The sequence below is a fragment of the Motacilla alba genome, chromosome 4A, assembly GCF_015832195.1.
Source record: "Motacilla alba alba isolate MOTALB_02 chromosome 4A, Motacilla_alba_V1.0_pri, whole genome shotgun sequence".
Classification (NCBI taxonomy): Eukaryota; Metazoa; Chordata; class Aves; order Passeriformes; family Motacillidae; genus Motacilla; species Motacilla alba.
This window is the reverse complement of record NC_052045.1, coordinates 13,260,211-13,283,950: the sequence shown is the minus strand read 5'-3', so window position 1 is coordinate 13,283,950 and position 23,740 is coordinate 13,260,211. Positions and strand designations below refer to the sequence as shown.

The 23,740-nt window shown below is 39.3% G+C and overlaps 1 protein-coding gene across 5 annotated transcripts in view; it reads left to right on the top strand.

Moving 5' to 3' along the window:
- Nucleotides 1-23,740, top strand: part of AFF2 (AF4/FMR2 family member 2) — a 334,300-nt gene that overhangs the window by 29,458 nt on the left and 281,102 nt on the right. Inside the window, exon 1 of one of the 5 annotated variants that reach the window (XM_038164531.1) lies at nt 272-3,635. The exons of the other annotated variants lie outside the window; for them this stretch is intronic. Coding sequence (XP_038020459.1) covers nt 3,613-3,635 — 23 coding nt within the window. The 5' untranslated portion in view covers nt 272-3,612. Of the gene's footprint in view, nt 1-271; nt 3,636-23,740 lie in introns of those variants that run through there. 5 annotated transcript variants of the gene reach the window in all.

Genomic DNA, 23,740 nt, shown 5'->3' with positions numbered 1-23,740 from the left:
CCATATTGCTGTTGAATGTCAGATACAGGCTGGCTTTTGTGAGTAGAATTAGATTTTAGCTGTGTTCTACGAAAAAAAAATACAAAATCCAATGGAGAAAAATTAGCTACATGCCTCCAAAGCAGGGGAATGTACATTATGTGGTTTTGTTTTGAAGATAAGTAGATGTTCATTAAACATCAGTAGGTTAAAAAAGTGCTATTGGCTTGGAATGGGGTTTCCAGATCTGCCTGCTGACATGTAAGGTTTGGGTTTGGGTTTGGGACCCAGTCACATCTGCTGTGACATGCTTTGCTTGAACAGAGCTTTCTTCCCATCTCCTTTTGCTGGCTGGAGATTTACATAATATATTCAAGTACAGTAAAAGGTCCAGACATCCTGGCCAACAAACAAAACATGCTCTGTACTTAATCCTGCCTCAAATTTCTCATAACTGGTCTGTGATTATTCCAGTCACAAATAACCACAGACAGCTTTGAGATAGAATTTTTCATACGGTTATGAGTTCTTCTGTAAATAAAGCAAATCCTCAGGAGTGAGTGTGAGGAATGGTTGATCCTGAAAAATGAGGAATGGGAGTGTGTTTTGAAGCTGGGTGAAAAAATCCACATGTTGCAATTTATTTATTTACATCCATTACTCTGCACTTCTCCAAGCACTGAAACTTGACCAGAACGCAAGAACTTATTGCAGATCTGCAAAGTCCTGTACAGTGGGGACTGTTCTTAGTTATTGCTATCAGCAGCAATAAATGTAGTAAACATAAACCTCTCACGACAGCCTAATACATTCCTCAATTTGTGACTTCTCCAGCAACCAGAAAATAGATGAACTTTGCAGTGGGCCTGAAAATGGGTTATCAGCAAACTCTGGATCTGCAGACTTGAGGAAAAGATCAGGTTTCAGTGTCCACATTCTTTGTTGAAAATACTGCCTTCAGGATCTCTGAAGTTTTTGGGGGACTGGGGTCATAATTGTTTCTGTCTTCCATATGAGGAACAGGACTGGCAAAATCCAAACAAGCAGAAGTGTTAGGAGCTAAACCCAATGTCTAGAAGCCTATATGAAAATTAGCCAGCCACTCATACAGACTTTGGAGCATCAGTGGCACTTCAGAAACAGCTAGTCCCAGGAGAGAAACACCAGTATCCTGTTTTGAGGTGGACACCACCAAGCATGGCTGCATCAGAAAAAAATCTGTGACAGGTTTCCTGAATCTTTCCAAAGATTCCTTAGGAAAGCTCATACCCTGTATGTCTTCCAATGGTGTTTCCCTGTTGAGCCCAGCATTCCTAACTGTGCTTCAACATCCCTTGATAAAAGGGAGGTTCTGGGGTTTGGTTTTCTTCCCTCTTTCCTTAAGCACATCCAAGCAGGGATCTCAGTGCTATGCCTGGAGTCCCCCAAATATACTGAAGTTATGAACTACCCTCCTTGTGAACTTGGTCTGAGATGGAAATGTCTGTGAATAAACGATGTGTATGATTCAATTCTCCCTCTCGTGGTCAGATGGGGCCCTTCTCACAGTCTTCAAGCACAGACATTAGATGTGTCTGTTTGATGTAACTTGCATCTTTTGGAAGCCTCCCATGGCCGTAGTACAATCAGGATTTAGTGGGGAAGTTACTGATGGCTCTTGAAATACATATATTGACTTTTTGCCACACCATGAGTGGACAGATTGGAGATGTGAACCGAACTGCAACATTCCGTGGAATTGTATTAACCTCTCCTGTACACACCTCCCCTAAGTGTTTCTAATTTGTCTCTGTTTAGGTGTTAAAGTGCTTCTGAAACATAGCTCTGTTTATCATCCTGCTGGCACTCCTGTTGACTCCAGTGGGTGATACAGTGTGAGCTCTGTTACTTTTCAAGGATGCTGCAGTGTCGTTGACTTTGACAGGAGCACTCCTCTAAAAAAACGAGAGGAGGATTTGCCTCTCGGTTATAAATCCCACTGTTTGGTAAGAAAAGTCCTGAGGATTTTGTTCAATGATATTTAAGTCTCCCCAGAAGGAGCAAAACTCTACTTAAAAAAAAAAAAAATTACCCTGCACAAATGTACAGGATTAAGCATTCCAAAATCAATTCTTAATTATTGTTTAATTGATTTCAGATATAAAAAAGAAACAGAAAAGAAGAAAAAAAATTAAATATATTCTTTGCACAGGGCTTAACAGCCATTTTCTGTCAATGTAGATGTTAGAACAATACCAAAATTCTGTCATGAACAAAGCCCCTGTATACCAACATGCTTTTTGTTCAGTTTTATCACTGAGGAGCAGGAGTTTTACTGTATTTGTTTTTCTGATTTATGTCACAAATATTTTCTGTCTCATGCGTCATTTTTAAGTGCTGTTTACACTTATTTTCATACACTAGCATGGGAAAATAATTGCCACTCTTTAGAACTCCTGTTAAATTCTGAAGCAATAAATTTAATTGCTTATTATGTATTTCTAAGTAGTTGGTTTCCTCTAAAAATTGGCTAAAGATTTTCCTTGCACAGATCTTGACTTGAAGATTGTCCTTTAGCTAGAAAATATTGATTAGCTTTTGTTTGGCCCCTGTGGAGAGCACCTTATCTCTAAGACTGGGTTTTGTTACTATGAGGGTTGACAGAATTCAGATTTAACCAGGTGAAGTCTGCCATGGTCAGTAAAATGTTAAAGGATCACTGTAATAAATTATGATATTAATCTTGTGAATTTTTTTTATTTAATCAGAAAAGAGATTTTGGGGACTTCAAGCTGACTGAAGTAATTCATGCTAATTGTCTCATCTGCTTAGTATGCCATTTGTCTTCTATGAATATCAATGCCTACATTCATTTAATCTAAAATAATTAATGCCCAAACAATTAATAATGAGAGATAGTATCTGAATTAAAAAGAACTTTAAAAGACTTTGAAATATATTAATAATTTTTCAGACCAAATGTAAATACTGCATTACACCTCAAATTATATTATCAGAAAAATTATGTGAACAACCAATACAATATCACATGCATCTTTTTGCTATGCATGTGAATATTATTACTGTATTAGCAAGTGTACTGTGGCAGGTCAGGGATCGGATTTCTGAGCCCTAGTTCAGGCCTTGTGCAAGCTGAGTGCCCGGGTCCTGTCGGCAGCAGAGCAGCCCAGGCTGTTTCAGAGGCGTGCGTGGCTGCCTCGCTGATGTCAGCAGGGAGATAGGTGCCTTTGAAGAGTGATTCAGCAGCTCTCCGTGCTGACTAATCACTGGATTTAGCCACTAGCAAATGCAGGATACACGATGATGTCTGAGCTCCTGCCTTTTAGGGCTGGCATACGGCTCTGACTCAGGGTTGTATCTGCCCACTAATGATCTGGTGCCTACAGCCCTCTTCTGATCTGAGGTATCTGAGCCCATCTTGTCTCCTTGAAGGCAGCAAAACCTTCAGAAAGCGTGGCTGCCATACTAGCACTTTGTGGCTTTACTGTAATAACCTGGTGGCAGAGAAAGCATGACTTTGGGACTCTCAGTACCCTGAGAGGACAGAGGCTGCTACTCTTGCCAGCAAGAGGGTATCCTGGAGGAACCAGTCTCTATGAACCTGCCTGAAGATGAGCTACAACACAACCAAAAATGCAGCAGTCGCAGCACCAGAAGTAAGTCTGATCCTGTAGCTTTGTGGCCCGGGATTCACCTGGGGAGGGTGGTTGGGTCTTTGGTCAGAAGTGTTTGTGTTTTCTAGCTGGTAAAAATGGGACAAAATAACCAGGATTACTACTTCTCATCTTGGCAGACAGATGTGAGCTGCTGTTGTGCTGTGGGGAGTGAACACATTGCCTTTCAGGGTGACCGTGGCTTCCCCACCATGGTGGGGTGCTTTGTGTCCCAAGCACTCCTTGCTTCCCATTGTCATTGGCTGCTTTTGGTTTTAGCAGATCTTTCATGCTGCTGAAGAAGGAATGGTAAAGATGGGAAGGGAATTAAGTAGATGTGGAGACATGAGCTGAGGAGCTGTCACTAGCTCCCAAAACCTGCTGCGCTCACCTGTCCTCTCAGGCACATGTGTGACCTGGTGATGTGGAGGGTTAACCAGATTGTGTGTGTTATCACCTGGCACACAATTTAACCAGCTTGTCCCTTGCTGCTGATGCCTTCCTTCAGTGAACAGAGGACAGTACACCCTTGGTCTCTTCTTTCTGAATGTTTTAGGATGCTGGCCTAGGATGTTCTTTCTCAGCAGCTTTCTGGTGGTCTCTGTACTTCAGAGAATCACCCTACCAGGCAAATTGGTGGACTCTCTGTCTGTGCTGTGGATGTTAAATTTTATTTTCCCTAACTACAGGTGTGTCTACAGGCTGTAACAGAGTTTGGCCATTCCAGTTCAATAGCAATACCCTGATGTGCTGCTGTTGCCTGGCACAGAGGACATGTTCATGTTGGTAGCTGTTACAGTGATATGTTTCATGTGTGGTTGTCTGAGCCAGAGGTAGTTTGGGTTTCCAAAGGTGAGAATTGAAAAGCTTGAAAAGAGAAAGGGAATAATGAACCTTGGGTATTCATCTAATTGTCTTTAAAATATCACAGCCTGGACACTGTCAATTGTAGGTGTGTTTGTTCATTGACTTTACATCTGACACATACATGACAAATGCTGTCCTGCCTTCCAGTGTTACCCCAGCCATGCATTTGTTCTGTCTGCCTTCTGCTGCTGCTGGCTTTAGGATGTCATGTTGTGAATCAGATCAGCTGAATGGTCCTGCTTATTCTCTTTTGTGGGGGTGGGAATGGGAGGGAGGGAAATTGCTTTGCAGCCAGATTAATTTCCTGGTCTATCTGCCTGTGCAGTTGCATGAATGCCACTGCCAACACAAGGAGTGGAGCAAAATTGCTGCTAAATTAAAATGTTTCTGGACTGCCATCTTTAGATATAAAATAATAAGTATGATTATTTTGTTAATATTACTTTGGTCTGGGTTTTGACACACTGTGGTCTAAGACCATGTGCCTGTAATCATTATTCACTCTTGAAATGTAGAATAGTTATCAGGCATATTTTGTGGCTTCTTTGAGTATGTATGTATGTGTGTGTGTACTGCAGTCCTATTTGTTTACTGGATGAAATACATTTATCAGTGGAAAAATATAACTTGACTTTGCAGCACATCAACCTTTAGCATGAATGATTGCTTGCTGGTGTTTGTGCCTTTTAAACACAGGTGCTTCTGAAGATGTTTTATCTAATTCTCACGGTCGCAACTCTGCAAAGGGTGAAGGTGCAGAACAACTCAGTGGCCACTGCTGGCCCAGTTCCATGGCTTCTCATCTGGTCATTGACTTTTACTGTGTGTTTTTTACTTTCTGTGAATAAATTTATCCAGCTCTACACTGAAGAATCTAAGAGTTCTCCAAAGCAATGTACATGAATTTATCATACCAATTCCATGGTAAAGTCACAACTATAGAAATCCTGCTGTAGAATTCTTCTTGGTCTTTAATCAGTGACCTGCATATGAAAAGTAAAGAATAAATAATTCTGGTATATATATTTTAATTTGGTAAACATAATCATAGTAGCTTGCTCACTGAAGCAGACAATTGCTTCAAATATAGCTTATGTTGAAGTGAAGTGAGTATATTCTGGATAAATTTATATCCATTATAAATTACTAGCTTCAGACAGATATTGTGAAGTACTTAAATTCCTTCTGTTCCCATATTTTCTTAGTTTATCAAGACATTATACCTTCAGTGGATGTGGAAGGCATTAGGAGAGAAATCTGAAATGCATGTGAATAAACAGGTTTCCAGACAGGATGTATTTTTATTTCTTTCCCTGTAATGCATATTTCAAAGCATTAATTCACAAAGTACTTAATAACTTTGTGAATGCAATTAGTGTTTTATATGCCAGATTCCACTTCTTTCCTTTTTTAAGCCTTTTACACAAAATTCACTCAGTTTACATGTGTCTTTTCATAAATACCAATAATGCTTTAATTTATGGGTGTTTGCTGTTGGGCTTTGTTTAAATGAGTTCCATCCAAAAGGAATCAGAGCTTTGTATTCTTGCAGAAATGAATAAACCACATGAGGTGAATTTTCATACAACCCATTTCAAACCTGGAGTTTTCAGGGTATAATTTAGATATTGCATTGGTGGTTTATGACCATATAAAGTGGAGGTGTGTAGGTGGGAGGCTAGATAGATGTACTTGTAAATGGCTGGAAGCAAGGAGGCTGAGTATGGTCTCCAGCAGTGCATTTTTCAGCTCACAGTTTCACATCTCTATCCTAAGGCATTAGATGTTGCTAATTCTCCAAGAGCCAAAGATTTGTTTTACAGAAGATTCTGATTTGATTAAGATATTGCTTCAAGACCTAATGTTACTTTAGCAAATCATGCCGTGACTGGAAGCGTACATGATTGGAAATAAACTGCATGTTATCTGAGAAACAGAGAAAGAGCCTCATGATTTGGAATGATGCTGCAGAAGCAGTGTTTAGTGTAATGACAGTACACTTAGATTAATTATAGTGCTGCTTGCAGGCGCCACTATACACTTAGTGTTGTGTCAGCACTTTTGCTGTTAACCCTGTGCTGCAAAAAAATTGTAATTTAGGTCTAAAAAATGAAGAAATCCTCTGGTTTGAATAGAGGCGTTGTGCTGAATCAGCTTCTAGTTAGGTCCTGAATTTTATTTTTGTATCCTTAGCTCTCCAAAGTATGTAGCTGTAGAAATAATAACTTCTATTTAACATTGTGTATGTTTTCTGCTCTGCCCACTTCTGATGGGAGAACTTAATTTTAGTAAATGCCTAGACTGTTGTGATCACTTCAGATGGTTTGAAATAAAGCACTGAGATATTTAACCTTGAAAGCTGGAAGGTGCAAGTGTTAAGCCACCATTTCACTACTCAGTAGACGAGTTAAATTTGGCTTAATGTGTGTTTATATGATTAGCTGCAATAGCTCTGAAGGATTGTTAAAGTCTGAAATAAGCCTTGAGCATGGCTTAAAAGGCTGTTTACGCACACAAAAAATTAGACATACTCTACAGACGCTGTTAGAATTAGCTATGTAAACACTGCAGAGTGATTTTTAAAATAAATACTGAAATATACTATAGGCAAAGAAGTGACAGTGAAATTTAGTAACTTTTTGACTAAGTCATCAGAATGCTCTTTATCCTCATTTGCTGTTGAGAAGACAATAATAAATGCTGAGCAAATAAACTTGCTTGTACCTGGAACACGTTGTCCTGCAAGTACAGGAATCTTTACCCATTGTTTTTTAGCAGTTCTTAGCCTCTTATCCTCTCTTGTTTCTAATTTCCACTCCTAGATTATATTTTACTTTTTTCTGAGTAGTGCTGGCAAGTGGCTCTTATCAAGAACAAATGATGTTGTAAATCAGGACCAAAATCAATGCTGCTGTGGGGTTGTAATAGTGAGATGTGGTTGTGTGGGCCTGAGTGTTTTACCTGCCTCTGAAGCCAAGAGTGAGGCTCTGGGTAGTGTTCCAACCCTTGGCTTCTGATTTACTGGCAAGTATATATATACAGCTATGCTGTCCCAGTCTTAGATTGGAGATATCAATATAAAACTCTTGTTTTAATGTGCCTTTTCTCATAATGCAAACAGTAAAAAGCAAGTGGACGTTCATATTCAAATAGAATTGTATGGGAATACAGAAAGCACTTAATCCCTCCACTCTTAATACCACTAGAGTAGGATTTAGGACTGGCAGGGCTGGCTGAGATGTCTGGCAGCATATATTGGCTCCCTTCTCCTTTGGAGCACGCGTTCTCTGTAGGTGCAAAGGACAGTGGGTGTTCCCACAGGAACAGCAGGATGGGTTCTGTCAGTTGGAGGAAGGTTTATTTGCCCAAAGCAACAGGGTCTTTAACATCATGGCTGGCCATTTTCGGCTGTAGTTACTGCTCTTCTCCATGATAGGTGGTAGTATAAACAAGGAGTGATTTGTGCCACTGGAATAAGGCCATGTGTGTTATGCCAAATATAAAATGAGAGGGCTGATACGAGTGCCTCTTGGACACGTCTTTCATTACCCTTTACGCTTCTCTTTCCTAATAGAATTTGGAGGAATCAAACACATGCTGTATGCAGGGTTTTATTAGAGTGCTTTGCCTCGGGCCCTTAACTCCTTTAGCTGGTCATTACCTGACCAGTAAAGACCTCTAAACGGGTCATTAATGCTTAAGTAATAAACTGTTTCACAAGACTGTCTAGTACAGAACCTCTTCTATCATTTTTACAGTTACTGTTTTATAGATAAATCAATGACCAACAACTGGATATTCTTGTTTTGCTATATAATCTTGTAATAGCAGCCACAGCAAACAGGCCAAGAGTTCTGTTAGCTGTGTCACGGGAGCTGGAGGTGGCCACATGCACCTGGAGTTGTATGTAGGGCAAACCAGGAGTAAGGTAAAGAATGAAGGCGTGTTCTGTTGTTCCCAAAACAAAGTATATCACTGCATTCATTTCTGAAGTTTTTGGGGGCTTTATGTTGATATATTTTTCTATTTCTAAAAGCTGTATAACATCAATAAGGTGTCTTTTCTTCCCCCACTGCCATATTAGGGACATGTAGGCCTCACGATAGTCTGGTTTTGACAAAGAAAGTTTCTGCACTTTCACAGAGATTTCTGAACTAACATAAGTCTTGCACTCTTCTACATCATATATATCTGTTCACTTTGAGTTTAGCATATATTAAATTCTTTCTAGGTATAACAGTAATAGTTAGCTGTGGCACACACATTTTTTCTGGTTCTTGGCATGAAATTTTCATCCTCCCCCCTTTGACAAATATATCCCTTTAAAGTAAGTTTCTTTGCATGAAGCTCTATAGAGCTGTTGTTTCTCCCTGGAGAGAAAGGAGGATAAAGTGCATAGTAGGTACCATACAATTTTTTGGCAGATTACCAGGCATTCGATATTTCCATCGTTATTAATATCACTGAATCATTGATGGACTGCTGAGTGCTGGAATAAGCCAGTCATGTACATCTTTTCTCATGTTAACCTTTAAGGAGTGCCAGTCTGTGCTGGAACTGTTGGATTTTTTTTTTTTGTTTGATTTTTGGTTTGTTTCTTTTTTTCATAAATATTAAAAAGTGGAATGAATGCTAAGAATGGTTCTTCACAGACACAGAATATTTTTCTATGGTGAAATGGAACAAAACCTCTGCAAATTTATGACTTCTAGTGTGATTAGTGCCTATGGAGCAAACACTTCATAATTGTTTTTCCAAGAAATTGAAAATATGCTAGTTATGGGACAAGTTCTCTCTGGCAATGTGAAACAATTAATATTGAACAGCTGTTTCTATGATAGACTGTTTTGAAAAAATATAACATTGGCATGCTTTTTTATTCATTACTTCTGTGTTGAATTAGTTTTGCATTTGTAGCTGCCATGTTGAATCTAACAAGAAAAAAATAGATTAAAAAACATGAGACAAATTATTTACTGAAAGAAACAATCAAATAAGTGCATTTTTTTCCTTGAGAAAAAATATCTTTTTGAGTAAGGACCTTAATGAGACCCACCAAGGGCTTTGAGGTGACTTCAGCCCCGCACATTGTTGTGCTAGACCCTCAGAGCTGGTGCTGAAAGTCATAATGTTCTATATAGTGGTACAAGAATTGTGTGCTGACTTAGAGCTTAAGTAGGGAGGAATCTGACACAGCGCTTTGTTCAGTTTACAACTCTCATAATATTCTTAGCACCTGCAGAAGGATTTTAACTCGTTTAAAGCAAAAAAAGGCTAGCATACTATTCTAAAACAAAAAACACTTCAAAGATTGCAGCTCCACAATTGTCCCATTCTTATCTTTGCTGATAATCTGGCAGTGCTGGTGTGGTGGCAACAGTAGGAAGCCCAGTATTTGTACTGAATTCTTGCCTCAGACCTGTGGACAGAAGCTGTCCTGTGTGTCACTTTACTGTGTTAGTACGACATCAGGAATCAATTTGGTCCCATCTGCAATTGCCTGATATAATCAACCTCTATTCTGTTTAGCTCAACTCTCTACCTACAGTAAGTGATTTGTATGTGCATGAATATTAAACTTCCCAAGTAAACGTGTGAGTAAATATGAATTGACAATAAAAGAAAGTTATACGTGTGTGCTGAAATTGAGTGCTCATTGTTGTTTTTATAAAACGGCATTAAATTGCATCATCGTGGTGTGAATAATGATTATTGCTTCCTTTATTTAGTGATAGGAGAGAACAGTAGATCCCAAATAACATCTTTGTATACTCCTTTCACTTCTGGTTGTTGTTCTCTATTTGTTGTAAAGATTTTCTTCTCTAATTTTTAAAAGTCAAACCTGTGTTAGAGCAATTTTTCATGGCTCAACAGCCCTTATTTTTTTTATATGACTGACTGCAAGTATATTTGCGTAATGATTACAACAAGGCAGATAGAATATTTACAAGCCATAGCAATTCCTGTGCAAATGCAGTCTCCAGAGAAGGGCAAAATAACAAAGCAAGCAAGCATCACAGTTCTCTAAATAAGAAGTTTCAGGCATTGGGGTGGTGACTCACAACATGGATGGGAACCCTGGAGTTTTAGAATAATTTATGGGGATGCTGAGTAGATGGATTTCATTTAAATACAGTAACTGCTGAAATATTCCTAAGTTAAAAAGTCAACTAGTGGTTAAGTAAATATCCTCTTGACCCCTTTTAACTCTTGTGATGTACCGTTGTTTTAAACTATTTACTTTGAAATGCTTGAGTCATAAAATGACCCAGGAGAGATAGATTGACCACAGATAGTTAATGCACAGGATTTAGTTGCTTAAAATTTAAACCCCTGCCCATTTTTTATCTAATCTATTGTTCTTTAATTGGATGAATTAGATTAGAAATGGAGGGCTGTGGTGTCTAAAAAAAAAAAAAAAAAAAACCTTAAAAAAAAAATTGGTTTCACACAGTCTGCAAAAAGCATTAGGGGAAAAATTTAGAGAAGAACAGAGGTTCCTTCTTGTTTCTATAGAAACCAATAGTGATCAGGAGGGGAGAGGATTTCTTTCAAGTGTACATTTTAGTGAGGCTGGCTCAGCAGCTCAGTGCTCCGGAGGGCCAGTGTGAAAACCCCAGAGCTCCAGTGGGTTGAGGTGCTGTGTCCCTGGGCCTCTGGAACCAGCTGGTATGGGGATCCCACATCTCTGGGAGCCCTGGCTGGCACCGAGCAGGTGCAGGCAGCCCTTGCAGTGCCAGTCCCCAGGGAACTCAGCCTGGCAGGAGGCTCTGGAGCCGAGCGCGGCCACCGCCACCAAACGCGCATGAATCCCATTGCAGCCCGGGGCAGAGCACAAAAGGGAGGACAGACTGAAGGAGAAGTGTGTTGCTGTGTCAGAATTAGCTATGCTAATTGCCTTGAAGTAATAATCTCCTTTGGTTTTATCGTGACAGAATCATGGCCACTGAAAGAGCGCGTGTTCAAAGCACTGCAGCCAGGACTCAGTGACTTGGCATTTGAATCGTGATGATCTTCCTAGTGTACTGCATAATACATAATGCCCTCCACAACAAAATTATATTCTTAATTATGTTCTGTTTTCCTGATGTTACCTAAGTGTTGCCATAGAGAACAGACCAGGGATGCATTTGAAAACCAAATTTTAAAGCAAATCTAGGTCTTAATCAATACTGTACCTTTAAAATAATTGCAGGATTCCTCTAAATGAAGTTCAGGTCACATGTAATGTCAAAAATAAGGCAGTTTCAATTTGCTGCAACCTGACAGATCTAAGGAGTGACTGAGGAATATCTAGTAACTGGCAAAGACACCTCTGTTTGACATTTACTTTTGCATGTAAACAATGGAGCACTGTATATTGGCATCTGAATGTATTAGCTGGTGGTGATCCAAATCCTGGTATGAATTTAGATGGTTTTCCTTTCTGTTTATAAATACATAGTCTTGATAACAAGGGAACATTTACTGCAATCTTGCTCTGCAGTTGTCAGAGCAGAATGAATCATTTTGAAACATAAACCCCCTCAGATCTCAAAAATATCAAGAAAAACATAAAACATAAGGGAAAAGGATTATAAAATACAAATAAAAAAGGTTCTTAACATATTTAGAGGCCTATGGGCTGTAAACACTGTAGATTATCATTAATGAAACTCTCTGCCAAGTACACAAACCACAGTTTGGTAGCAGCTGTTAAGCAAGCATTGTTCAAAGCTGGATAATCCCTTGAACATTATACTTCGTGGCTCTGTACCTCTTCCTATTAGTAATCAGATAATTGCCTTGCATTTTCTGTTACACATTTTTCTATTAAAATTCAGTTTCATTTCTCTTTTTGTCAAAAGGCTTTATCTTGCAGTCGTCATTTACGCAAAAATCCCGCAGAGGTCAACAGGCAAGGCTATGATCTTTATTTTCAGAAAGTCTGGTCTAATATAATTCAGCCCTGTGGTGTTACTTTGCCTTCACAGTGCAAAAACAGAGATGAATCCTGCTCCACAAATAGGATGCTTGAGTTCTTTTGTAACTCAGTTGCTTTTTTCCCCTATAAAATGGGCTTTTCTCAGTAATTTGGGAATTAATTAAAAATGCTTTCTGCCACTGTTTTTTTTTTACTTTAAATTAAGTTTGCTCTTTCATGTTGGGAGAAGAAGGAGGTGAGAGACCTTCTGATTCCATTCATCCAAAAGTTCAGGCCTCATATGAAGGCTTTCCAGGACATCATATGTAAGTATCTTGCATAAAGAAATTTGGAAATGATGGCAACTATTTTTTTCCAGCATTAAAATATTCTTAAGTCATTATAGCACAGAAATAGTGATCCATAGCCCTGGTAATTGTGAGTTCCCTTGAGCTCCATTGGCTATTAGGGTTGAGCCGAGAGAGTAGCTTATCTTGCACTTCTGGAATTTCTCACAACCCTACAACAAAGCACTATTGATTTTTCTCAGCTGGCAGGAGGGGAGGAGGGATTGAAGAAGGTCATATGTAAATGTGCTAAGTCGGATAAACAGCTGGACCAAGTATTACTGAGTCTAGAACCTCACCAATGCAAAGTAAATCAGTTTTGTAACCCCTGAATTAGGCATTTGCTGATTCCTCTCATCTCACATATGGCGTCCCTGCAATGGAGTGTTCAGCCTCACAGTATTTACTGACATGGGCCATTCAGTTTAAAGCCAGCACATCTCTTTGATGGCCACTGGCTTCACAAGCTGTTGGCATCAACTTTCTTTGTCCGAGATAGGGTTTCAATCCCCAAAATCAAAGCAGATGGAGACATAATTCAGAGAGCAGAAACTATGATTCATCCTTAAACCTGCAGGGTTGCTGGGACTGTTTCTGTCTAGTGCTTAAAATTATTTTACATCACATGGCATAAGCAGAGGTTTGAGAGATGGTGTCATACCCCCCTATGGGCAAGGCATAATGGATATTTTCTAGCTAACATATCTCTGTGGATGTGTAAGAAGAAGAAATTGACTTTCTTTTTTTTGTCCTAAATTGCAACATTTTGTTTTTCAAGAGAATCCTGTGTTTTCTGTTCATTGCAGAAGCAATATTATTAAATGCCAGTCGGCAGGAAAAAATTAGAAAAAGGATGGCCTGAAAGACAAAAAGAAAGGCATTTTCCTCCCATTTCCCAAAAAATAAATTACCAATGAGGCAGGAGCTGTCTTTAGGCAAGGTTTCAGGAGGCAGATTAGATAGCAAAATTATTTCCTTGTTTTAGTGAGAGGCAGTTTTCATTGAAGACACGAATTTAGGAGTATTTCTAAGGGAAAAGGTCTTGCAGCAAACTGCAAATTGGGCAGCACTGAGGTAACTCATTGATCCTCCCAGCAAAGTAATAGCAATTAAAAAGGCATCTGTAATGAACAAAGTACAGATTCACTCATCTCAGTTGCTGTGAAAGGAAGACATGTATGAAACAATATTATTATTCTCAAGTGCAGCTGAAAGGTGGAGAAAGTGTTCCTTTGTAGCTTTGTTGTTAGAAGCCCTACTCTGTGCAGAGTATCTGATGGCCAGTTTGTGACAGCATTCAGTTCTAGGATATTCTAGAAAAAAAATGGCTCAGCAAAGATTCTAAGTTTTGGATTAATGTACTGACATTAGGATGTTAACATTGTGCATTTCCAGCAAAGCACTTTGACCTTTGTAACGTTTTCTCAGTAGCAATTTCTGTACCCTGTTTGGATACAGCCATCTGGGGCTTCCTGAGGTGATCCTTGGCTTCAGCTGAAAGATCTTCTTGCCCTTAATCATCTTTAAAGTTGCATAAAGCTCTTTCAGTGTATTGGCAATTGTGTGTTGGTTTGAAAATGCATTTCTGAATGCATCAGAATCTGCCAAACTATCTCAGGAGCACTGCTGCCCAAAAAGTCTGGACTGTGTGATCAGCTGCACATTCCTAGAGAGTTTAGTGTGCCGGTGGGATGTAGGGATTGGGGGAGCCTGCAGGTAACTCTTGGGTGCAGAACATCAGCTCCAGTGCTAATACCACTGAACTGTGTCTTCTGTTGCTCGAGGTAATGGCCAGCTGCAAAGGTTGTCCTGTGGTCTGATACTTTCATTTTTACTAACAAGAGCACATTAGTCATAAATGGTCTCTGAAGCTCAGGTAGATAGAAAATTTTGAGGAATTTTAATATTTGGGTGTTGGGTGTGAATTTGAAAATGAGCCACTTTGCATCTGTAGTTATTAATTATTGATATTTTGCCTTCCATAAGAATGCAAAGAGAAGAAGAGGGGTGATAAATGGGGAAGCAAGAAACAGGGACAAGAGCAGATCCCTTAACTATTTCTGTTGTAGAAAAGAGTAGACTAGGGGATTGAACAGTGGCTTCCATCCCCCACTTCTTCCCTTTACCTGAACATATTCTGGGATAAAACCTTGTTTGTCAGAAGTTTAAAACACAGCTGACCTGGTTGCCAGGCGAACAGAGTCTGAGACTTTTCTTAAATTTTGAAAGAAAACAAACCCCAACTGTTCACAGTTCCCCTCGAATGGAGTCCAGGAATGCCTTCAGCATTTGACTCCAGATGATGGAGGGCTCACCGCCTCAACTAGAACCCAGTCAATGTGATTTGGGCAGTAGGTTTTGGGTGAAATGAAAGGATTGAAATACCATTGTCTTATTTGAGGGGGACAACCCATCATTCTTGTCATTGTCCAAATGTGGGGACTTTGAGCATGGAGTTTTTATGAAAGGATTGTTCAAATAAGATAAACTGACTTCCATACTGGATAGAATTTGCAAAAGCAAGTAGCTGGAATTGAATAGAATAGAACTTCAGAAGTAAAAACAGAGAAAATCCACAGTAAAATTAACATGCTGTTAATTATAGGAAGGTGCAATTGTTATAGGAAGGTGCAATTATTAAAAACCAGAACAACAAGTATGGAAAAAATAAATCTGAAAGGAAATGGGGAAAAGCACTGCTTTCCTGCTAATTTGCCCCCTTCGTTCTGTGTTTAATTTAGTAAAGCAGTCATAAACATTGCTAAACAGTCAAAAAATTAAATGTTGCTGTATAATTTATGGTGGTTACAGGATACATGAGAGTGCACTTTAATTAGCAAATTGCATGTTTATTTTATTTGCTTAGCATATAATTTAGATTGGATAAATGCGCTTTGACTGGCTATGGCACCTAGGTATCCTCATTTGGTATAATTTTTAATCACATTGTTTTGGAATTTTATTGCAACATTATACAGTTGATATAACAGTGCACAATTAAGTATGCTCAGTTCACACCTTGCTCTTGAGGAAATTACTTTTTATCTGTATTTCGATGGAGCACTTTATATGGCAAGTGAGAACTTGGGAGTAATAAAGAAAGCTCACTGTGGGTGCTAGAGCTGCAATCTGAATAGTAAATAATAATAGTAATGATGGTGCCCTGTTAGTGCAATGTGTTTGGGAGGAATATTAAAAAAAACAAACCCCTGAAAACAGGCAACTGGAAATGATTGTTGTACATAGCAGTGTATTGGCTGTATCATAACAATGTCTTGATGCCAGAGTTGCCCTGGAGGAGGGTGAAGAGTGTGCTCAGTGTTGTACACAGCCTAAGGGGCAGAGATATTCATCCAGCAAACATGGCCATACAGCAATTGGCCATACAGTTTAAAACCTACATCCTAATAACTTCAGGCGTCTAGGATGGAAAAAAAATACCAAACCCAAAATAACCCAAAAAAACCCCAAAAACCACCAACCCTGCCCCACCCCTCCAAAAAAAAATAAAGGAAAGAAAAAAAGGAAGAAAAAAGTGTAAGCCATCTAAAAGATGACGTATGGCATTTCATGGCCATATTTCAATGCCACTCATGGCCATCAGCAGTTGTGGAGAGGGGGTCAGTCAGTGCTAGAGGATGTGGGAGATCTCAGAAAAAACTGCCATCTCAGTCTTGGGTCCTGCTCCTGCACCCTCCTCTGCTGTGCTATGGCCCACGTCAGGATGCTGACCAGCCTGGACAATGGGATGTGTTGTAAAGATGAACTGTAAAGAGAGAGGACATGGGGAGAGATAGGCTCAGGCATGGTGGGTGTTCCTGTGGTTCTGAGACATGAAAATATTTCTGCACTTTTTGGTTTGTTTATTATTGTGTATTTGATCATGCTCGGGGAGTGTCAGTCAGGGATGTGTTCATGGCATTGTGATTTTGATAGGCTTTGAATCTGGTGCTCTGTTTTCCCTGTTGTTCATGTTTTTTATGTGGTGACAGAGCTGTATCCTTGCTTTGGGGAAATTCAGATTCGTCTTACCAGTTAAATCCCCACTTCAGGTAAAAGAGTAGCAGCATATGCAGCAGATATGCTGTAGATGTTGCTGGTGAATGTAAATAGACCTGAACTTGAAGGTTCTGGAAAGAAAAAAAATAAATACATTTTCTTTAGCAGAAAAATATTCCCTAAGCATATAGTCAGTAAAAAAAGAATATTATTTTTGCAGTTAAAATATAGAAGGAATAAAGAGTGTTTAATTGAGGTCTAGAATATATCTCGGCAGTGGCATTTTCTGTAGTGGTTTGACTTACAGAATTCTGCAGAAAAGCCCTCATTTTCTCTTACATCCTATGGACTTTTTCCATAAGGGCTGCCTGAGTATTACATATATGCCAATCTGAGAGCCCAAGCGACTCTCAGCAAGACCGATGCTGGGCCAGATTACGCTTTCAGTCACACAGGTATAAATCTGGGATAACTCCACTGTTCTGCTCCCACTGGAAGAGGATCTGGCCCACTTTCCTCTCCTCTCTGCCTTTGGGTAATTGGCCCCGTAATGCGCCAGTGCTGCTTGGTGTGATTGGCACTGATCGCTGCGCTGTGACAGGCCGTCGGCGGTGGTACGCACTGCTCCAACACTGACATTCCTTACTTTGCTACAGCGTGTTTTGATAATGTTATCTGTAAAGAATGTTCTCTGCACTCATTATGGTTATTAAAATATACAGAGATCAACAGATATGGCAAACAGCTGCTTAGTCACAGCTGATGTGAGAAATTTGATTTAATGTAAGTCTCACCATTTGAAACTATATCCTCTAGAAAAACACAGGAGATTAATCCCTCCTGGATGCAAGCTAGTTGACTTTGTTTAAAATAGGATTATATCAGGATGATAAACAGGGACTAGAATTAAAGCACCTTTTTGAAGATTGCTGAAACAGAGAAGAAAAAAAGCAGAGAGGAGAGTTTTTCTGGTTTGGAGATTTTGTTTTGGTTTTTCTCTCTTTTTTTTTTTTTCTACTGATGCACTGGAGTGCTTGGATAATATTTATGGGACCTATCATGCAGATGTCACAGTGCTGTAAGAAAATATCTGTGGTATTTAGAGCCAGCGATGCAGTCCTTTTAAATATCTGTATTGCTCTATAAAGGCAGACAGTGCTTCCCAGCATTCCTTATGGAACACAGGGAGAATGGCATGGACCTCTTGAATAATTAATATGGTTTTCAGAGCAGTAGTCATGGAAACCCAGGCAGTGTCACATATATGGATTTTAGGAATTAGGCACGTTTTGAATTGCACATTTAGCCAAAAAAAGAGCATGCTGTAAATCTAAAGATCAGAAGCATTTTCTCAGTGAGTCTCTTGTTTACACTGACAAATACATGTATCCTACGTATTTTTGTTGATTTACATAATGCTTGGATTCCTAAAAATTTATATGTTAGCTATCTAAAGGACTGCTAAAGGCACTAAATGTCATAAGTCATCTTTTAGATGGCTTACTCTTTTTTCTGCCTTTTTTTTTTTTTTTTTCATCCTAGACGCCTGAAGTTATTAGGATGTAGGTTTTAAACTGTATGGCAAATTGCTGTTCACTTAAAGGACCACAGCTTTACCACTAAAGTTCCTAGGCCCTTTCTATTAGTTCAGTTGTGTGGCTTTTTTATCTGTCTCAAAAAATGTCTCTTCAGGATCAATATCGTCATTACCTTGGGTGTGTGTGTGGAAGAAGTCAACCAGGCAGCAGTGAAAAGCTATCATCCAGTCCTCAGTAATATTGTACGTGTAAAGAATAAAAATACATGGAAGTTATTTATAGACCATAAACCCTCTGGTTTCATAAACCATTTTATACTATTATTTGCCCAAGTCTACAGAGTCTCCTGAGTTCACAGCACACTCAAAAGCCTGTTTTTTATTTCTGGCTGTTTGAATTGGGAAATTAATTAGAAATACACTTAGCAATTTATGGACATGAAAAAGCCATTTGGCCCAGTAAGCCTGCTTTCTTTTACCTTTTTTCATCCTCATTTTGTTTTGCTGCTCTCTTTCAATCTACTCTCTACTAATAAAAATATCAATCTGTTTCATAAACTCATTGAGACTTTGTGGCAGTAATATTACTTGGCAGCATAATATGGCATATTCATTACTTTCTAAGCAAAATGATTTTTCTTTACATTTTGTGATCCAGATTCCTCAATTAGATGCACACTTGCAGCTTTCATTGAAATCAATGAGACTTTTATAGCTGTCACTGATAGCAGATACTGGCTCTTTATTTCCAAATGTGAAATGATGGCCACAGTTTGGGCTTTATTTTATTTTAACTGGTAATGAAAAAGTTCTCCCCATCTCCCACATCTCTGTGCTATATGAAAATTTTTCCTAATCTGAAATGAAATATTTCTGTTCAGTCATTTCCAAGTTTTCTCTCTCCTAGCAAGAATGAATTCAATCACTTTGGCCTGTCTTGACATGAGATAACTTGAAGTACCCAAGGTTAGTCAAGGTTTCTGAAGTTGCGCCCCCTCTACAGTAAAATTAGCTTATCTGTGTGATGCTTAAAATTGTGGACAGAATTCCAGTTGTGAAGTAGTTATTAGAGAAATCACCTTGCTGCCTATGATTTGTTTTGCAGCCCTTGGTTGGTGAATCTCTGTGTCCTTGTTGCTGTTTCTTTTACTGCAGCCATACACAGAACAAATGGCTTCAGAGATTTTTCTACACTAAGCTCTAAATACCTTCCCAGTTGCTCTGAGCACTCTTCGCCTGCTTCTTTTCATGTGTATTCTCTCTTTTCTACAGCACTCCCACCTAAGGTATCCATCTGCAGATCTTTAAAAACATGTATGTTAGTAATGGAAATTTAAAAAAATTAAAAAGTCAAAAATAATCAAGAGGACCAGCTCAGAAGGGTGTGTGAATACCAGCTACCTATTGGAAACCTCTCATAGTTCCCTCAAGATCATCAAGACTCAACCCAGAAATTCCCTGCCATTGGTAATCTTCTCAGCTAGTCTTTGTTGGGAAGAGTCACAGGGAGTTAATTAAAATGATGAGACTTTTAGTTAGATCAGAGAAGCTAATGATGGACAAGAATATGGTCCAGGACTGTAGCTGCATGAAGGACAATTTACTGTTGACTAAAGCTGACATTCCCATAAAACTCTCAGCTGGAGTTACATGGGCATTATAACCAGCTGGAGAGCTTGTCTTCAGAGCATATTTGGCTCTAATTTTTTGCTGCCTTTCAGGTCCAGTACTTTGGTGCTACATACCATTCCTCCTCCACTGTGAACTGAGACATTCATAGAACCAGTTCTGTCCTAAACTGTTTCCCTCTCAGGGTTGTTTTGCTTTTCAAATCATAGAAAAAAAGTCAGAGATACTGACAACTTTTGCAAAAAGCCAATTGTCCCCCCAGTTTTAATGCAGGAAGTTATTTAGCAATTTAGCTTCCTCCTCTTAGAACTACACATATATTTTTGTGTACAGAGACACACACAAACACTTAATACTATAGTCTCAAGAAACTGATGCTGCTGTCATATCTGCAGGTAATCTTCAGCGCCACCATTGCTGCAACCTTTCAGACCACTGAATGTAAATCAGATCCTTTCCCTCTGGTGGGCTCTGTGGCACACTGAAATTGCTCACAGATTGTGTTCCAACAGTGCCTATCAAGCGAGATGACAATGCAGGAAGCATATCCTCGTTCTGGTTGCACTGGCACATTTCCAGTGCTATACCAACTGCAGTGTTTTACAGTGCAATCTGTGGTTTGTCGAGGAAAGTGTGTGTGCACCTCTGCTAGCTGTCACATGCTTGCTCAGAGCCATTGTGTTGTCCCTGACTTCTACCCTCTGCTGATGGAAATCCCTGTTCTTGGTCTTAAGCCATTAGATCTCAGAAAATATTATTTGCCTCGTGGATTTGGGGTTTTTAGATTGATGTTTGCAATAACATCATACCAGGTAATGGGAGATACTTCACATACAGTGTTATGCAAAATTTTCATCCTATATTTACATAGACATATTGAAGTCCAGGTAAATGTTTTAACACTTGGAAACTCTAAGTGGGATGCCATGCCTGGCTCAAGGCAGTATGAAACAAGGCAAGTGCAGAGCAGCAGGGTAGTACTGGAAATTCTTTGTGGTTTTAAAATCCCCAACTCCTAGTGTGATCATGTGCAAAGATGTACATGCCTTAGGTTCTCCCCTGCAGAAAGCAAAGTGACCATGATCATAAGTTTCATTCATTGCTAATGAAAGACTATGATTATAGAGAGGGAATAAGAGGATCAATAAATATGATTTCCACAGAAATTAGTAAGTAGATGAATGAAGAGCAATGGGTTTTGGTTCATCCACAGTTACTTTGCGTGTGACTGTAGCACCAGCAGACTGATCATATCTTGCCTTTGGTAGGTGTTTCAGCTTCATAATTCATCAGTTTTCAGCAAAAGATCAATCAATGGGGTAAATATTTATGTAAGCCAATCTAGTTTTGACCTCTAGGGCTTTGATGCTCAGAGCACTCGAAACAGGACAGGAGGGCTTGAACTGTAATTCTTATAATGGCATTCACCACCTTGGGCTTTCTCCAGGATCCCTCTCTCCTCTCAGACATGCAGTGGAGAATATCGGGTAGGACATTGATAGTCCATTCCTTTTCTCTTTCTCTGAAATTCTACATTTAAGTGGCTGTGGCTGCAAGAATATCAAAACTTAACACATTTATTTCTGGGTGAACAGAAGAAAAAATGTGTTTGTTTGGGTATCTTGGTGTTCCTAGTATGTTTTCATCTTCTGTCCAGAATTGTGTAAAAGGGGCTGGTATGAAGCTAGATTAAAGAGACTGAAAGCACAGCTGATCTGGCTTTTAATACATTGTTGGTAGAAGAAGCTGTCTGAATGCTGCTGAGGGCTTTAGATCTTGGTTCCATCAGCTCACAGAGGAGATCAGGTGAGCCACTGTACCTCATAGAGTGAAAGAAACGGAAACCATGGTTCTTTGCCACAAATCTACATGGCACGAGGCCAGTTAAGAGCTGAAATAGGTTGGTATTAACGGCAGGGAAGTCTGGAAATGCTCTAATCATACCTCTCCCAGCAGGGCTCTTAGTGCAATGACAGGATGATCGTCTTGTCAGACTTCGAGAACTTTCTTCTTTAAACATACAGAAAATGGGGGGGCTGAAAAGGGGAGGAGGGAGAGGGGAAGGCAGAAAAAGCTTTAACTCTGCTGATGTGGCTTCTTTAATTTGCTGTCAGTGATGCCACCGATGTTAATTCTGGCAGGGTTAATTATGAGAAATTAAAAAGCCGCTCAGAACAGACTGTACCCTTCGTACTCCAATAAAGAGGCAGCTCTGGCGTGAGAAAATTTCTTCATTAATATATATCCCCAAAGGGCTACTGCATACAGCTTTTGGAATATGAATCATAAACTCCCAGGGACCCTGCAGGAAGCAGGGGAGATAGGATTCAGAGGAGATTGACTGTGTTACTTTTACTGCTTCAGGAGAATGACGCTCAGGCTGGCAGGAAATCACCATGCCGGTGACATTTGGAAAGAAAAATTTATTAATTTGCATGTTGGCATGTTACAAGTTTTGAAATATGGTTTTAAATACGTTCTGCACAGCCCCTGCTGTATCAATGTTCGGTGTGTCAGTCTGTAATACATGCAGCTGTTAACATGGAGCTTAGCATAAGCATTGTAATTGTTTACCATTTAGTATTTTGCAGAAATGGCTTTAGGGCATGCATTTATTTCTCAGGAAAATTTCTCTGGCTTCTCACAAACTAGGCAGTATATGCCCTTAACCTAATACATTATACTAAATGGCAGTGTGGTTGTACCACATACGTTGTAGAAAGTAAACTGCAAAGAATACCACGTACAAATTGTGCAGCTCTAAAATACAACTGAAAAAACAGTATATCCCAAAACAATAATCCATAATTTATAGTAGTGTAATTTGGCAAAGCCACATTATCAAGCAAACGTAAGTGCAAATGGAGTTAGATAATAGTGAAATACCTCAGTGATGCTAACTTGCAGCAGAAATAAAGCCCTATTGTTAAAAAACGGTGTGCTTCAACCATTTGTAGTGTAACTCTGATGCTGACAGTGTGTTCCAAAGTGCTGGTACAATTTTGAAGTCTCTTCCCAGGAAAGGTATTACAGTCTGTAAGTCATTACTGTATAGAAAGCAGCTAGACAAAGTTTACAGTGGAAAGGTCTAAGAAGAGGCCAGAGAATTAATTTTCATAAGAAAAACATGTAGTTTTTGCCTCCTCTAATATCAGTGAAGCACTGATATACAATGCGTAACCTTTCATTCAAGAATCTCAACAGTCTTTAGAAACATTAATTAATTAACCTTAATAGCAGCTACTATCCAAGGGTATTATTTTGAAACTTGTAACTGAAAAAATTTAGTTGAGATGGACTGCTAAGAAAAAAATGAAACTTTACTTAGAGCAATTGAGAGTGCTTGGAAACAACCTCATAGGAGTTATTTCAGCAGATTGCCTTTTCAGGCATGCTACATTGAATATTCCTGTGGCAATTAGCATTGTAACTTTGGGCAGGAACAGTCTGGAATACAACATTGGAACCTGTGGGTAACTTCTGCACATCTGCTGCTCTAGAGTGCTGGGATCTCTTTTTTTTTGGCAGCTTAACCTTGCCTATCAATATTTTATTTTTCTAGATGCTTTGTTAATGTGGAGCTAGAGGTACGGGTAAACAAAGTGGCACATACAAGGCACAATGTGATGTGGTACTGTTGTGGCTGAGGAACAATGCAGGAAAACCTGATGGCCATTTTCTTTGTTCTAGCTCTGGAATCCCACTTTGTACCTATGTAACTAAACATCTGCTATCAAAACTAGGGGAAAGATTAGGTATGTGCTATAAAAATGGCATTTCCTTTGCCACTGAAAAATGACTTTAACATTTCCAGGAATAAAGACCT